This window comes from Mercenaria mercenaria, chromosome 12 (assembly GCF_021730395.1).
Source record: "Mercenaria mercenaria strain notata chromosome 12, MADL_Memer_1, whole genome shotgun sequence".
Classification (NCBI taxonomy): Eukaryota; Metazoa; Mollusca; class Bivalvia; order Venerida; family Veneridae; genus Mercenaria; species Mercenaria mercenaria.
The window spans coordinates 70484415-70502042 of record NC_069372.1 but is presented as its reverse complement, the minus strand read 5'-3'; the positions used below and the strand labels follow the sequence as shown (position 1 = coordinate 70502042).

General features: G+C 34.9%; 1 protein-coding gene across 1 annotated transcript; it reads left to right on the top strand.

Moving 5' to 3' along the window:
- Positions 1–433: 433 nt before the first annotated feature.
- On the top strand, positions 434–15459 carry LOC128547445 (glutathione hydrolase 1 proenzyme-like). The gene is made up of 11 exons (XM_053520302.1): positions 434–908; positions 5271–5396; positions 6224–6324; positions 8071–8263; positions 9282–9445; positions 9726–9875; positions 10253–10407; positions 10763–10956; positions 11254–11494; positions 11970–12083; positions 14874–15459. Exons 1-11 carry the CDS (start codon positions 640–642, stop codon positions 15015–15017), a joined length of 1851 nt encoding a protein of 616 aa, XP_053376277.1. The 5' UTR covers positions 434–639; the 3' UTR covers positions 15018–15459.
- Positions 15460–17628: the final 2169 nt, after the last annotated feature.

Here is a 17628-nt window from a genome sequence, read left to right as displayed (position 1 = left end):
TATTTTTGTTTTAAGAAATTACGAAAAAGGATAAGAAATATTTTGAGCATTCTTGTTGCCACGATTATTGATAATTCTGATATTTTGTTTTGGTCGTAAATGTCGGTAATATTTACTTGCTTAAAAAGAGAGCAAACGTGTTACCATGGACACGCTGACTTCTGTAAACGAAGTTCCCTGAAAAATGTTAAATATCAATATTTTTCTTCTTCTTCTCCCATTACGAGTAAAAAACTTCAAACCTGGATAAAATATTTATTTCAGGGACTAAAACAAAGCGACGTGAAATTTAAGCAGCTGAAAGATTTAATTTTCTTTAGTTAAATGGAACAACCCTTGTGACAAGGTATACTATATCCTTAAGTGACTGCATAACTATACTGTATATACGAGGTGTTCGAGAGTAATGCAACAAAAGTTGTGAATTTCTTCATCTGTTAACATTAGATAAGAGACTGTAACACACAGAACAGTTATTGTTGACGTTTTATTTAAATTCATTACAAGTTTCACCGGAATAAAATTATTTAAAAAAGTCCATACTGCATAGCGTACGCAAATAAAAAGAATTATTCGTTTTATGTTGTTCTATTAAGAAGTGTCAAAAACATAATAAGACTGGTATTTAACTGCCGTCTAATGGAGACTTTACTAGCATTAATACCTATTTTCTTCATTACAATTATACTAAGTGGTGTAAATGACAGAAGAATAGGAGATATAAAGGCTGATGGGAGGACTTATACAAAACCAAATTATTATCGATTCCCCTCAAACAGAAGGCTTGACATTCCATCACCACAGCCAACGGACCCCGTGTTAAATGGCATGCATTCGGATTCGATTGAAGGGCGGTATAGACGAGCTGCTGTTGCCGCTGATTCCAAAGAATGTTCCACTATAGGAGTGTAAGTGCAATGTACATACCCTATTTACAGAAAAGTGTGTTCAAAGTCTTAATGGGCAATTAAAAAGAAACTTTTATACCTTCTCTTAAGATTGTCGCTTCTGTGTAAACATATAGACACGATAGCCATATATTCTGGGTTTTCCAAATATGTATATTATTGTATATGTCTGTATTACTTTCATACATGCTTAGATGTAATATGTATACAGACAGAGAAACTGTGCATCCAAGAAAGTTTTATTTTATACATCGCATGCCTAAATCAAACATTCGATATTGATGATATTATTAATATCTGTCATGTGTTTATGAATCGGATAGAAATATCCGTCCCGAGGGCACCTGCGCATTGGGCGGTAATGAGGCTTGCCGCCCAAGCGCAGGTGGCCGAGGGACGGATATTTCCATCCAATTCGTAAACACATGACTGATATTTTTTCTTGCATATCGTATACATGTTAGCATTTTATTCTGGCAGATTATTTTTCTTGCATACCGTATTTTACAAAAGGTAGAAATACTTTCTCTTTAGCACTCTTTCTTATAGTAGAGAATGAACACAAAGCGCGGGAAATTAACGTCCGTAAGCAGAAACTTGTGACGTCATGATGTTTTGCGTTACGCACAATAACAAAGTTCCACTTTAGTTTTATAATTTGTAGCGTAACGTTATGTTTTTACGATAAACTAACATATTTTGAATCGAGAAATATACTATAAGGAACGGAGAGAAACTATCAAGGTACCTGCTTTTTTCATTTTTTTTACATAAACTATATATTATCAGTGCATGAACCACTAGTTGTCATTAACAGCACGAGAGTCATCTGGCATGGGGGGGGGTGCCAGATAGGTTTTGCCGGCATGGGTAAAATCACCGGAAACGCCAGTCCGGTGTGCAAGAATATATATTTTTCATTAACTACGAGTTTACTAAATATACTCAAAATGACGTTCCATGTACCCTCTCTCTCTGTGTCCTTATTCAGACGTGTACATTTCTATTCTAAAACTTGGCACTTTCCAATATTCTGTATAACGAATCTACAATTAATTGTTTCAGATATGCATTTGCGGCATCTTTCTTTCATATATCTTCGTAAAGGAAGTTTTGATAACTACACACCCTAAACAACGGCATTTCTGAACATATCTAAAGCACATCTTTCCTAATTTAATACTAGATATCATCAATATTGAAAAGTAATAAATCAAATGAAACATTTGCAAATTAGTTGTATGTGTCTACATGTTAAATAAAAAAAACACTTTTGATTGGCAATATTCATATACATAGAAGTATCATATATTTTCAGAAACCCTTGCATGATAATTATTAAGTCACTCATTTCTCTGATATTCATCAAATGGAATGAAATTTATTACAAGCTCCTTTGGAAGTATTAAACGCAACTAAGCAAAAATAATAGCAGACACAGTTTGATTGAATTTGTTCATGTGAGGTAATGTAATTTTCAACATCCCTTACATCCCTATCACGGCTTAAATGGAACTCTATTATCTGTCACTAAGTCCAAGCACGGGGAGAATTTTATACTGTTGGGATAGGGAATAAAATCCATAACAATCCATTTGGAGCACAGCATGCAAACAAGGAACAAAAAACAGACTCGGTTTGACTGAGTCTGTTCATGAGACTCTTGCATCGCTCTGAGTGGAATTATTTTATTAATGAATAATAAATAACTTTATAAACCAAATGACCATAAAATATAAAAACTCTGAGTCTAAAGTCACACCTACACAGACTATTATCTCTGTGCAAGTCACATCTGTACAGCCTTTAAAAAAGTAGAAAACCACAGATCCCAAGTTTGGTCCCAAGTTAAAATAATGGTTTTGTGCTAGCAAACTAAGTGGAATTTAGAGAGGGATTCTGAGGTTATGGAGATTGAATAGGCAAAAGGAAAAATAAATAAGCTGGCACCATAGCCCAGGGGTGATTAGACTATACCCAAAACTATTAAATCCGGAGTATTGGAACCATCCAAGCCAAAATGTTAGCTAAAAATTAAACAGTATACTAACACAATATCAATTTCGTGCTGAACGAAGTGAAGAGATCGAAATGTAACAGCTCGAACTGAAGGTACGGGGAGAATTTTCATGGCCGCCACTTTGCATAAACAATGTACCGCAATGTGAAGCAATTTACGCCCGTAGGTATGACCTTTGACCTTGAAGTGAGCCATCCAAAACATGTACGTCGTCTTGGCAGGGTTTTACACTTTTTTTATTTTTATGCGGTGAACATGTGTCAAGTTTCTTCGAAATCCTTCAAGGGATTCAAGAGTTACAGAGTGGACAATAAATTGCTAACGGACGGACAGACGGACGGACACCGGCTTCATAACATAATACGTCCATTAGGGCTTATAACGCTGCTGTGATAATGAAATAGAAAAAGTGGAAAACCGCAGGTCGCCCAACACGACATAAACGAAAATGTTGAGGCTCAGTTTGATTGAGCCTGCTCACGGACGAAGACAACATACGCAACACGTAAAAAGAGACAGCCAAGAAACAAGTTCAAAAAAGGGGCACTACCTTTGAACGGCCAGTAACCTGTATAAAGGAAACTTGGAGTTTAAATGCGTTAAGCAAAGGATAGCAGCGCGTAAACACGCACGGTTTCGCATCTGTGTAGACTATTTATGTGTAAGTCACACCTGTATATTATACTCTGTGTAAAAAACAAAGACAAATATCAAACAGGGAATGCCACGTACCAAAAACGCAGCCTCCCCAAAACGAAACCCACAGCACGCAGACGTGCACACCACAAACACACACACACACACACACACACACACACATACACGCGCACACACACAAAGCCAACACATGAGGACAAAACGAACAGACAAAGGAACACAGTGGGGCACCACCTTGGAACGGTCAGTGGTAAAATCAACACCACAGGGGAGCTTAAACCGGTTTATGGTGCGCACTCACCTCACTCTTACCCCCACCATGTTCCAAAGACACGGGATAGTGTAAATAAAAGTAATCCCCTCCAGGTGAATCTCTAACACACGTAATGGAAACGAAAAGGCATGGTATGTAAAACACAAAAATGCTCGTGTATAAATATATAAAAGGAAACCTTAAGAACCAAAAACGTATGTATTCAATGCCCTCACAGAAGACAGAGCAACAAGAGAAACACCCTTAAGGGCCCGACGAAACAGGCCAGAAGACAGATATCAAAACAGTTCAGTCCTGGTAGGATTTAAAAACTGCGCGTAGTGTCCAACTGTAAACGGATTGAATACTAAACATGCGGTATGTCTCAAAACAGTTGGGTCGCAACCTCTTTTAATAAAACGTTTTATAATTGTACTAAATACATTTGGAAAATTACCATGACCCAAGATCTTACGAAGTTTGTAAACCACATCCCCATAAAAAACGGGTTAAGACGTCTATGTGCGGACTATCCTATCTTTGTAAGTCACATCAGTACATACTATTTTCTCCATGTAAACCATATATGTATAGGCTTTTATCTCTGTGTAAGTCACATTTGCACATTATTTTCTCTGCATAAGTCACACATGTATAGAGAAATATCTCTAAGGAAGTCACATCTCTATATAATTATATTTCTGTATATGTCACACCTGTGCAGACTATTTTCTTTAAGTTTGTCACACCTGTGCAGACTACTTGCTCTAAGTATGTCACACCTGTGCAGACTATTTGCTATCAGTCACATCTGTACATACTACTGATATCTCTGAGTAAGTTACACCTATGTAGACTATTATAATTAAGTAATTTACTTATAAACGAATTTCTCTATTAAATACTCTACGTACAGATTTTACCTGTGTGTAAGTCACACCTGTGCAGGTTTAATAACACCTGTTCGGACTATTTTCTATGTGCAAATCACACATGTACATAAACAAATTTCTCTTTTAAATGTACGACTGTGCAAGAAATTAGTCTCTATTATCCTGTAACTGACACATGTACTATGTACTGAAATATACGTTTTATATCGTGTAGGTGACATGTAACACTTTCAAATTCTGTTTTTCAATGATACCATGTTTATTGGTTGTAATTATCATAGCTAATCAGAACAGATATTCATTTCCCAGTTGTACACAGAACATTGTTATATACATACAAATTTATACACAACTCGACATAGTCACATATGTATTTTTATGTTATGTTTCATATCAATTACGAGCAACTCATTTTTGAGTAGAAAACTAATTACACATACATGCACTAGAAAGGAACAAAGAAATTCTTAGCTAGATGTATTGTTATGCAATACTTGGAATATATTTATTTATGAATTTAATGAGATTTATTCATTTAGGAATATAATGAGATATCAAGGCGGAAGTGCTATCGATGCCGCCATTGCAAGTACCCTGTGTTCCGGTGTTGTCAACCCACAAAGCTGCGGCATTGGCGGGGGCCATTTCCTGGTATACTACAACAGGTAGGTTTTTAATCATGATGATGATCCATGTGATTGTTATTACTTAATACTACATATTTTTATTTCAGATAAATCTTACAACATTTTGAGTTAGCAAACAATAGTAAAAGAAGTAATCGGGAAAAGAGTAACAATGATATACATTATTAAAACTTAAGGTAAATTGTTCGGATACAAATACATGTATTCAAATCCATTGAAAGAAGCTAATTATTAACCTTTACCCTGCTTAATTTCTAAAATGGACTGGTCCATCATTCCTTTATTATTTGGAGGGATGTTCACTGTGAACATTATTGACTAGATAGAACAGGACAGGCCGTGATCAACCTGATCTTTGTCTGCACTAGTCGCACAGGCAGAATGTGCGTGCGTGCGTGCGTGCGTGTGTGTGTGTGTGTGTGTGTTTCAACGTGTATTTGTTGCTCTATAGGTATTCACAAGATTATTAAGTTGTTCGGTATTATCTGAAGCTGTTTCAAATCATGTGAACAATGTACACGTACCTAATTATATGTCAAATAGCTATAGATTGCATAGGTTTATGATAGAATTGTATACCGGTATATTGGTAATGTATTAAACTAATACCTTTGTAGTAAACAACAGAGTTCCTGTTTTATTCCAAAGCAAAAATTACATACAAGCAGTGACATAATAGTTCTTTCTATACATTTAACTATCCATGTTAATGAAATTTTCATAAGTATGGAAAGTTTTCATATATTATAGGACAGGGGCGTGATTACCCCCGCTATTGGGCGTGATTACCCATACTTTGTATTGTTGCAAACAGATTTTGTCAAATATTTATATTATGGTACTAGGAACAGTGGTCAGGTAAATACTGTTATTGGACGAGAGCAAGCTCCATTGGCAGCAACAGCAGATATGTTTACAAAAGACAAAAATACCTCGTCTCAAACTGGTAAGTGTTAAAAGCCTGAAAGTAGGAGCCATAAATACAGGAATACAAATCATATTGCTGATTATTAATTTAATATTTACGGTAATTCATACCCTCATTTTCTTAGCAGCATTCAATTTATTTGACACGTCCAATACGATTGTCTTACACGTACTTTTTCCAGCATGTGTAAGTTAGAGCAAATTAACACGTCCATACGTATTATGCTAGTAGATATAACAAGAGCTGTCACAGGAGACAGCGCGCTCGACTATTTCGATGCTGGATAGTGAAACTGGGCACATCTGAGGAAACTAGATCTGTCACTGGGGTGTTTAATGACTCCAATTGTGGATGAAGATATTGCACAATAGCCTGAGTCTATGTCAAAAATATTAACTTAAAGTAATAAGAGAGGTAAAGATAAAGTGTATCAAAACACTATATAAGTATATCCTAAGCCAAAAGGGGCATAATTCATTAAATATTGGTGCCAGAGTTATGCAGCTTGTGTCATATAGTGTGGGTGATGATGTTGAACAACTATTTTAAGATTGAATCAAATCCATTCAGTAATAATAGAGACAGAGTGAAAATGCATCAAAACTTTAACCTAAAATTCTAAGTAAAAAGGGGGAATAATTAATGAAAAATTGGTGCCAGAGTTATGCATCTTGTGTCATATGATGAGGGTGATGATGCTGAACAACTATTTTAAGTTTGAATCAAATCAATTCAGTAATAACAGAGGTAGAGTGAAAGTGCACCGAACTTTAACCTGAAATTCTAAGTAAAAAGGGGGAATAATTAATGAAAAATTGGTGCCAGAGTTATGCACCTTGCATCATATGGTGTGGGTGATTATGTTGAACAACTATTTTAAGTTTGAATCAAATCCATTCAGTAATAACAGAGACAGAGTGGAAATGCATCAAAATTTTAACATAAAATTCTAAGTAAAAAGGGGAAATAATTCATGAAATATTGGTCCCAGAGTTATGCATCTTCTGTCATATGATAAGGGTAATGATGTTGAACAATTGTTTAAGTTTGAATCAGATCCATTCAGTAATAACAGAGATAGAGTGAAAGTGCATAAAACTTTAACCTGAAATTCTAAGTAAAAAGGGGAATAATTCATGCAAAATTGTGCCAGAGTTATGCATCCTGTGTCATATGATGTGGGTGATGATGCTGAACAACTATTTTAAGTTTGAATCAAATCCATTCAGAAATAACAGAGGTAGAGTGAAAGTGCACCAAAACTTTAACCTGAAATTCTAAGTAAAAAGGGGGAATAATTCATGAAAAAATGGTGCAAGAGTTATGCACCTTGTGTCATATGATGTGGGTGATGATGTTGAATAACTATTTTAAGTTTGAATCAAATCCATTCAGTAATAACAGAGATAGAGTGAAAGTGCGTCAAAACTTTAACCTGAAAATCTAAGTGAAAAGGGGGGATAATTCAAGGATATATTGGTGCCAGAGTTATGGCCCATATGTCAGATGATGTGGATGATGATGAGGAATAAGTATTTCAAGTTTGAAACAAATCCATCAAGTAATTACAGAGATAAGTTGAAAAAAGAGAAAGTGCACCAAAACTTTAACCAAGGTGGGGACGCGGAAAGACGCCGACGCCGGGGCGAGTAGGATAGCTCTCCTTATACTTCGTATAGTCGAGCTAAAAACGACACTCGGAAGTTTTTGGTTTAATTAAAAAGTGATCATGTCCATATCATCATTAAAATGTATAATCACTAGGAGGCAAATCAATTGCGGTTCCTGGAGAGATTCGTGGTCTTTATGAGGCATGGAAATTAGGTGGTCGGTTGCCATGGAAACAATTATTTCAACCAACTATCAATTTATGTAGAAATGGCATAACTGTAGGCAGAGCTCTACGAAGTGCTTTTGTGAAGGAGGAGCGTTTTGGTGAAGAGTTTCCAGCATTCAAGTACGTTAAATTTACAATTACATTGAATAACCCTTATCATTATATTTTTGTTTTGAGTTTATCGTGTCTTTTATTTTCACAGAGGAAACGTTATTGCACTGAAAGTGTCAATTGTCATTACGGGTCCATTACCTTAAATTCTAACACGACTAGCAAATAACCTACATTAATATAGAGCAAACTCTATCTCGGGTTATTCAGCAATAAACCACTCGCGTGCAATGACGTCATCCTATCCAGGTGCGTAGCACGGTCGTAAAAAGTAGTTACCATTTTTTCTAATACTGTTGATACTAGTATGTTGTGTTAGAATCGAAATAATAAATTCCCAAGGGTGATTTATCGTAGGATAACCCGAGTTTTTCGTTCTTATGCGAAAATATATCACTCAGGCCTACGACCTTGGTGATATATTCTTACGCATAAAAACTCAAAACTCGGGCTATTCTACGATTAACCACGTTAAGGAACTTATTATTTCTTAAATAAGAAGGCGTAATTGAAGGCCGAGAATATATATTTATATATATATATTGCTTCAATGCGTTCATTCTAGCTTTGATGGAAAAGAATATATCAGAAAACATTTAAAGTAGGCAGTAGTTATATCCACTCCATTTATGAACTACATTGTTTAAACATGATGAAATTCTGGATGCGAAATGAAATCTTTGGCATATAAGCCGTTTAAGGCCAACGCTTAGAACGCAAAGACATTGCGTCGTCAACCGTAATGTTTGATGTTCCGCTATATGATGCTGCTGCATTACCCTTTCTTTTGATCTTAAGATCTTTTTTAGTGTATAAGTCATTGGTGAGGCGAAAATCTTTAAGTTGTAATAAAATGATAAAAATACACGTTTGCATACTATTATGTTGTGATATTTCCATTAAACGCATTGCAATTTAACTTCAAATGTAGGTACTATGTATAAATGTAAACAACAACTTAAATTTACAAAACTGAGCTGCAAGATTTTATTGAACGAGTGACTTGTAACTTTTCTTTGTCTTTCAGAGATTTTATTACAAATCCTAAAACAGGAGAGATATATCAGGAAGGTGAGGTAATGATACGCCCCCTTCTAGCAAAAACATTAGAGGTCATTGCAGACGAAGGGCCTCAAGCGTTCTATGAAGGTAGTCTTACTGATGCTATTATTGCGGATATTTCAGAAGCAGGTATGTCAACAACTTACTTTTTTAATGGCTTTCAAACCAGCTGGTTTACAGCCAAAACGAGTTGTCAACGTAATCGCAAATAGTGGCAATACTGAGGCAATTCCGTCTTTAATAAATTGTGAAAAGAAAATTGTAAAAATATAACTGCACTTCACAAGAGTAGATATACTTTAGTAATATATTATTGCATTCATATACAATTTAATCGTATGTGCATAAATAAAACAAAAATAAAAATAATTGTAGTACATGAGCGAAAGTTTGCTTTTACTGTCTACAGATGGAATCATCATAAAAGACGACCTGGCACAATACACAGCTCCAGTGAAACAACCCGTTGTTTTTAATTTGGACGAAAAATTAAGAGTGTTTTCCCCGCCGCCACCGTCAAGCGGGGCAGTATATCAGTTCATACTAAATGTTCTAAAAGGTTTACTACATGTATACTTTATTAACTGTTAACATTACATTATATTTCATTCTTCGCTTGTTTCTGATTTTAACTTTACACTATAATATCCAGTTCCGTAGAATTGACTGGTTGATTCTCAGTTCTTATATTTAAATTTTCTCAATACTGCCATTTCAGTCAGTCTAAAAAGATTATATATAACAGCAAGTTCAGTAGTTTGGCACCGTTTTCTTCTTCCTTGTTACAGCTGAAATATCTACTCCGGAGCCTCAAGTTTCACCAGCATGTCCATCTTATAAATCTGTAGCAGTGCCTTCTATAAGAACTAGTCTTTGTCTTTATTTTTGTCTTAAAGTTTATACACCACTATTTTAAACCAACTCTTTCCGACAAAGGTTTTCATTTCGACATTTCGAGTGTTTCGACGGTTGATATGGCCACACGTACTTGGCATCGAATTGTAGAAGCGTTCAAACATGCCTTCTCCTTAAGGTCTGAGCTTGGGGACAGCGATATTGGTTCTGATGAATTCATGAGATCCGTCGATGAGGTACTGTTATCAATGACATTTAAATAGAAAAACAGTAACATTGAGTGAATGGTATTATCTTCACACTTCTTAATAGTTTGCTTTACAAGCATATTATTATTTTATTTAAAATGTTTGACTCTTGATACACGTCTAGAACACATTAATGATTTTACTTGCGGTTCTTATAAAAATAAAGCCTTGTGATATATGATTAAGTATAATACCTTTCAATCAGAATCTGAATAAAATCTGTAAAAAAGATCCTTTGGAAACAAAGAATGCAACCAGGAAGAATAATAGCAGACTCGGTTTTATTGAATCTGTTCATGAGAAGCCATTTCAGTCATATGCATATATGCTTTCTCCAAGCTAGCTTGTCGAGAAGATGACTGATCCGGATTTTGGAGAAACTACTAGAGCTAGGATAAGCGACTCGCAGACATTTGAATCTTCTTACTACGGTCCTGAACTTCTGGGTATTTCTGGGAGCAGTATGGGCACTTCACATCTATCGGTTTTGGGTCCTAATGGAGATGCTGTTTCAGTTACCAGTACTGTGAATCTGTTGTATGTATGCAGCAATGGATTGTCGGTTCAATTTTTATGTTTCTAAGAATTTTGTTTTTATTTTGTTTTGTGTTACGCTGGCCTAGTGCGTCATATGATTCGCTGAATCATAAATATTCAGCTGTTTCTTAATAGTGTCAATCTTTGCTGCGCATATGGTGAAGATCATTGCATTTATAAATAAGAAGAGTATAGATATTATAAATGTATAGTTTTTATTTATCTTTATGAAAGTGATAAATTTACACCAGTAAGCAATATATTATGTAATATGTATTTTAAAAATAATTATTCCAGTTTCGGCTCTAAAGTCTTTGGCACTCGGACAGGAATTATTTTCAATGATGAGATGGATGATTTTTCAACACCGGGAACCGTTAATTTCTTTGGTGTTCCATCCTCTTCTGCCAACTTTATAGTACCAGGGAAACGTCCCCTTTCATCGATGAGCCCAAGTATTATAGTTGATAAATGGGGAGACGCCCAGCTGGTGATAGGGGCCGCAGGAGGGACACGGATCATAACATCAACTGCCCAAGTATGTCATACCTGAAACATAAATGGTCCATGAGGATCCTTTCTGAAAAATCAGCTTCCTTAGTGAGGTCACCTGATGAAACATCAGTTGTGTAGGCCGATCATATTTGAAACGTCAGTATTATTTGAACGATGCCTACGTGTAAAACAACAATGTAAAATAAACACCATTACAGTTAGTAGATTCATCTTTTAGTTTTTGATTTAGTAAAAGTGACGTGGCTCTAGCTGCGAACCAAAACCAATCATTTTTTAAAGACCGAAAGCAGCTCGCAGTTGCCCAAAATATCGGGAACTAAATTTAACTGGTCAAAGTATTGCTTTGCTAAAACCCGAAAACAATATTTATTTCATTGTTTAGATTTATATGCAAATTACAACAAACAAGTGTTATATTTGTAAGGCAGACTTTATGAATAAGCATTTTAAAAAGAAACGAATAATATTTACAACATGTTTCTATCAAAATTATTCAGGTAACCGTTGAAACACTTCTGTTTAACTGGGAAATTAAGGAATCAATCGATTATCCACGTGTCCATCATCAGCTGTTTCCACCAACACTCGGAGTCCAGCAAAGATTTCCTCAGGTAATTATTCTTTTTATATAAACTATTCACTACATGCATGGCTTGTTAATTTGCTTGTTTAGAATAAATGTAAAACTGTTTATCCTCAAATCATGGCTGTCCTTGCAGCTTTAATTTTCAATATTCGCATGTACACTACAAGTCATATCATTTTAAAGATCCTCTTGAGGTGTAAGTATGGTCTTTAAAATTTTAAAAAAAGTTTTAAAATGTCATATTTATTACCAACAATGTATTTTCCCCATGTAAAATTATGTCCAAAGAAAGATCATTAATACTTTATTAATCCATAAAACTTTTTTTACATAAAAGTGTTGCTTTTCTTCTATCTGAAATTTCCGGACTGTTTTTAAACAATATATCATGCTGAAATTATCACTGGGAAATGCCACACCGAAATCGTTTGAAATGTTTCATTCAAAACTTATCAAGATAATTATTTAGAGTCACTACCACTTTTCAAAATTTAGCATAACGTAAATAGTATCGATGTTAATTTAAAGAGGAAATATTGAAAGTGAAGTTAACGGGAAAGGTTTGTTAAACAGCAAGTTGCTTTCTGATTACTCTATCTGACCACAAAAGGCCTTATAATCAGACAGATCAAAACTCTCCCACTAACTATTAAACATTTGAAGCGGCTCATGTTTGGAATGGTTGACTCTCATGCATTTCGGTACTAGACGATTTTGTAAACTGGCTATCTTTTAATATGAAACTCCTCTTGCTTCAAAAGATATGTCGTAACTTCATTGATACAGCTGCTTTGGTGTTTTATGGGCACATCACATTTTTTTCTAATTGTACAACTTCTAGAATCGTTCACCGTTAATTAATGATATTCACACATCGATATGGGCAGATATCCATGCATATTGAAAATTCTACTTGCTCTACTTTGTTATGAAAATGCTTAAATTGAGCTTACCCTGATATTTGTTGTATATAAAATGAGTAAAGCAAGCTATGTTGTAAAAATATACCATCACAAACATTATCCAAGTTTTAATACGTATTACCTATTATCTTTAATAACCTTTACAATGTCCTGCTACGTCTTGATTTACGTTGAGGTATTGCTTGGTATCACTTTGTGTCAGTACGGTATACTGCGGGTAGCTATGTATTGCATGGTATCACTTCGTTTAAGTTACGTATTACTACGTTTTACTGTTTCTTTATTTTTATTTTTTTGACTCTACCCAATAATCCGTAGTGAATAGGTACTGAATCGCAGTTAGTAAAGCGAAGCAACTCTTGACACACCAAGAAAACATATTCATCTGCAGTAAAAACGTGACTCCAAGCGACTTTGTTAACCGGGCTCTCGCATATCACACCGCAAAATACGTAGTAAAACGTTGTGAAACTTACTTGAAACGCCAACAGTAAATCGCCCCTATTAGATGTACGCATGTATTAAGTGACTTAAGGTTAGGGTTATGTTACACATAGGTTTAACGCATTGCACACCCAATGCGGGAGAATTAATGCTGATATTACTTGAAACCTAAGTAAACCTTTATATCCCTAGAACAGTGGAAAATGTTGGCAGTCCGAGTCCGTAGGGATAGGAAATGTAGTGATATCAAATAATAAAGAACCAAAATTAACCTCGTTTAAAGGTGCATTACATATAACGGCGTCACAACCGCGTCTTGTAAAACTCCGAAGAATTGTCTCTCCCGGAGAAACCTGAGACCAGTAATATACTTCTCAAACTGCTTTTTATCTGAATTGACTATAAAATGCCTTACTTCTGCTTGTAGCATTAAAACATTTCTAAGGGATAATTATTCACCTGCACCTCAAATATGCTGGCAAGTAGTTGTTTGCTCAGATTTATTTTTGGTTCGAAATGGCCTTAACATCGTATTTTATACAGCAAAACTTCTTCATTGAAAGATTATATAGGCTAATAATGATGTTGGTATGTTGGTTTTACTTTAACCCTGATTAACTAAGAGATCTTATTTGAAATATTGCTTAAAATGTTACATTTCTTCTCTTCTTCTCGTAAACTTAAAAAAAAAGAAAAAAATGTTCAAGGCCATCTGTGTAATTTTCAATCTGATTTGATGAGAAATATGTCTAAAATGTCTAAACATGCAGCATTTTCTTCTGTAGAATTTTAGTAGGCTTTCAGGAACTCTCTGAATCTCTACCTTAAAGGCACTGACCATCAGATTTTGGCTAAAAATGATTTTTCTTTAAAATTGAAGTTTGGTCCTATGATCTTTAGAATATGAATTGTTCTTTCTAAACTATTTTCAAACTGTCAAATCGAGAACAAAAATGCTCGCGTCGGGAATCGAACCCGGGCAATAAAAACTTTCCAGCAGTCTTTACTAGACTATGTATTTAGTGCGTTAAACATACATATTTTTTATGTAAGGCAGTTCACCTCGAGTAAAACGTTACAAACGAGTTTCGATTTCTATTGTAAAAACTAGTAAAAACAACTAATTCTCATTTGTTTCCATAAGATATAGTCTGTCAGTAACTAAATTGCAAAGCTTTCTTAGGAAATATAGCATTAATTTCCTGATACCTTATTTCTTTTTTTTTGTCAAACAATCTGGAGGCCAGTGCCTTTAAAAAAAGTAAAAAATACTATGCTTGATCTAACCGGGCTTATTATACGTACACTCTGTATGTTCTAAACTACCGTTGACCCGTAAATGTAAGTTTACTAGAAGCATTCTGTGCCCACTTCTAGCCTGGTGTTTGTTCGGGTCAGTTTACGGCGCAGCAGATGTATACACTATTTCATTTACACTGGCTTTTCAGGTTCTAATTGATGGACTACAAGGTCTTGGTCACAACACCACCGTTGACATTCCATTGTCAGTCGTACAGGGTATTCTTAGACAAGGGAACCAAATAACAGCTAACAGTGACTTCCGTAAAGGTGGTGAACCAGACGGGTTTTGAATTAAGTTTTGATTTGACCATTTCCCGATGTAGTGCTTTCGGAGAACTTAAAACCTTGTTCTACAGAAGCTTAAAATGGAAATATTGGTAGAATTTACCGTAGTCAGAATGAAAAACCTGAAAATGTACCACTTTGGAACAGAACCATTCATGGTTGTGAATAAATGGTTTAATGACATCAGTGCGACCTTTTTATGTTTGTCAGAGGAAACCATGCAATATGCCCACACTTACAGTAAGGCAGACTTTCATTCCATTTTCAACTTGAACGCGACCAAAATGTATATTGAAGTACTCCTTATGTACATTGTTTAATGGTTATCAAATTATTAGAATTATTCGACTCAGAAATGTCATAGGTATCAAACCTCGAAATTCTAATACTAAAGTCTGTCCCACCTATTACTTTTAACGCGTTTCTGAGTTATCAGTGTCTGTAATGTCGTCCAAAAAGCACATACACCAATATCTCTATACCTTTTTTCATTGTTTTCAGACTTTGAAATTAGAAAAAAGTGGGTGGGATATGATAAAATTTATCTGCTAAAAAGTACAAAGGTTTGGTACAAGAAATGGATATTGTTTCAACTGTTATTAGAACACAAAGGGATGCTTACTAAAATAAGGATGAAAAAAACCTCAGATAAGAAAATTATTGTTGAATTACATACGACTTAGTGTGTACATTCAAAGTCAACAATAAATATTTTTTGTGTGAAAATAATAGCACTTTACCTTGTCCAAACATTGATCAATATCCTACAGATTCTAATTTAAAGAAAAAAGATGAAATAAGCTCACTGTCTTTATTTTCATTTTGCATGCTAAAACACAGTATTTAGTTTGTTTACAACGTAGTGCACATGAAAAGATATGATGGTCAAAGAAGGCCACATTCCAAAACTAAGAGTATATTTCCCTTTATATATTAAACAATTATTGTTACAGAAGTCGAATTGCTTACAATAAGGGCCTAGAACTGATTCCATTATTAATTTTCAGCTTGGTATTCACGGAATACAATGCACTTAAATATCAAAACAAATTCAACAAACTTTTGAAAATGTATTTTCTTAAAAATCTTTAAAATAAGTTATGAAATTTGGTTGAGAGGTCAAAGCAATGTAACTATGTGCAAAATAACTTTCAAATCCCATTCACATAACTTACTACACACACAGCAGGAATGTCAATGATCAAAACTCGACAAAAACACAAGTATCCTCACTTTGATGCCATTTATAATCTGTTCTTGAATTCTTCATCATACTTTTCATAACTGCGTTTCCATGAGTTGCACGAGACTGCTGTCATTCACGTAAAAATATATTAGCAGTACATCAAGAAGAATCCTGGTATTTCTCTTAACAAATACGAAGTGGCTCATTTAACTGTCAAACCTAAGTACTTGAAAGCATTTTGTCCAGAAATATTACATTTGTATTAAGAAAGTCAGGTATATATCCGTTTGATAACAAATGTATTTCAGTGAAGGACACTGCACCTTCATCTATATATCCCAAAGATCAGTCAGCAATTCGTGCTGAAAATGCTGAAGCACCTGAAGTTATTAAAGAACCTGAAATTTCTGGTTATAACCACGAATCTAAGTCTTCACAGTCAGCTGCAAAAGATGTACTATTACTTTATCTTCATCTTTTTGGACAGTAAATTTGTTTGTTTGCTTTGGGTTTAACGCCGTTTTTCAACAGTATTTCAGTCATGTAACGGCGGGCAGTTAACCTAACCAGTGTTCCTGGATTCTGTACCAGTACAGACCTGTTCTCCGCAAGTAACTGCCAACTTCCCCACATAAATAACCAGAGGTGGAGGACGAATGATGTCAGACACAATGTCTTTTATAAAATCGTCACAGAGAACATACGGGGATCGAACTCGCAACCCCGCGATCCGTAGACCAAGGCTCTCTCCTTACTGAGCTAAGCGGGCGGTTTTTTTTTTGACAGTAAAACTATAACATCAGTTTAAGAAAGGCAAAACAAGCATTTTAAGTCACCATACATTTGTGGAAATTTGTTTAACGAAACAAATACGAGTATTCTCCAAAATCAGACATCCCTAGGGAAGATCAAGCAAGTCAACAAAACTAAAAAAGTACAAAATGCAAAAATGATGACCAATCAAAGAAACAAACAAAAATCTCCACAACCAAACACATCTGGTACATCTAAATCTGGAGGTCCAATAAGCCTTGAGACACCAATTTTCACTGACGAGAGTGATTCTGATTTTGAAGTTGATGATGGTGACAAGTGTTATGCATGTAATAGTGATTTCCAACTGAATTAAAAGGATGTACCAGTATTACATTTGTGAAATGGGTCAAATGTGATATTTGGCCCATTTAAAGTACTGCACTGCAGTTAAGGTACATTGTACTTAGAAGGGCATCTAACTTTAGATGCCCTCATTGTACTCTTGAAGAATAAAATAAAATAAAACGAGAAGTGTCCGTAAGACAGCGCGCTCACATTTGATGATTCAAAGGTGTGCTAGTGAAACTTGTTTAAAATTTTCAGCGTTTTTGTTCGTTGCTCATAAACAGTAAACTACTAAATCAATTTGTTGATAACTTTACAAATACGCAAAT

Excerpts from the sequence above, each read along its gene's own strand:
- LOC128547445 (XM_053520302.1), top strand. The coding sequence starts at position 640 with ATGGAGACTTTACTAGCATTAATACCTATTTTCTTCATTACAATTATA. Across the intron at positions 5,397-6,223 it reads TTCCTGGTATACTACAACAG|GAACAGTGGTCAGGTAAATA; the intron begins GTAGGTTTTTAA and ends TTATGGTACTAG. Across the intron at positions 6,325-8,070 it reads AAATACCTCGTCTCAAACTG|GAGGCAAATCAATTGCGGTT; the intron begins GTAAGTGTTAAA and ends TATAATCACTAG.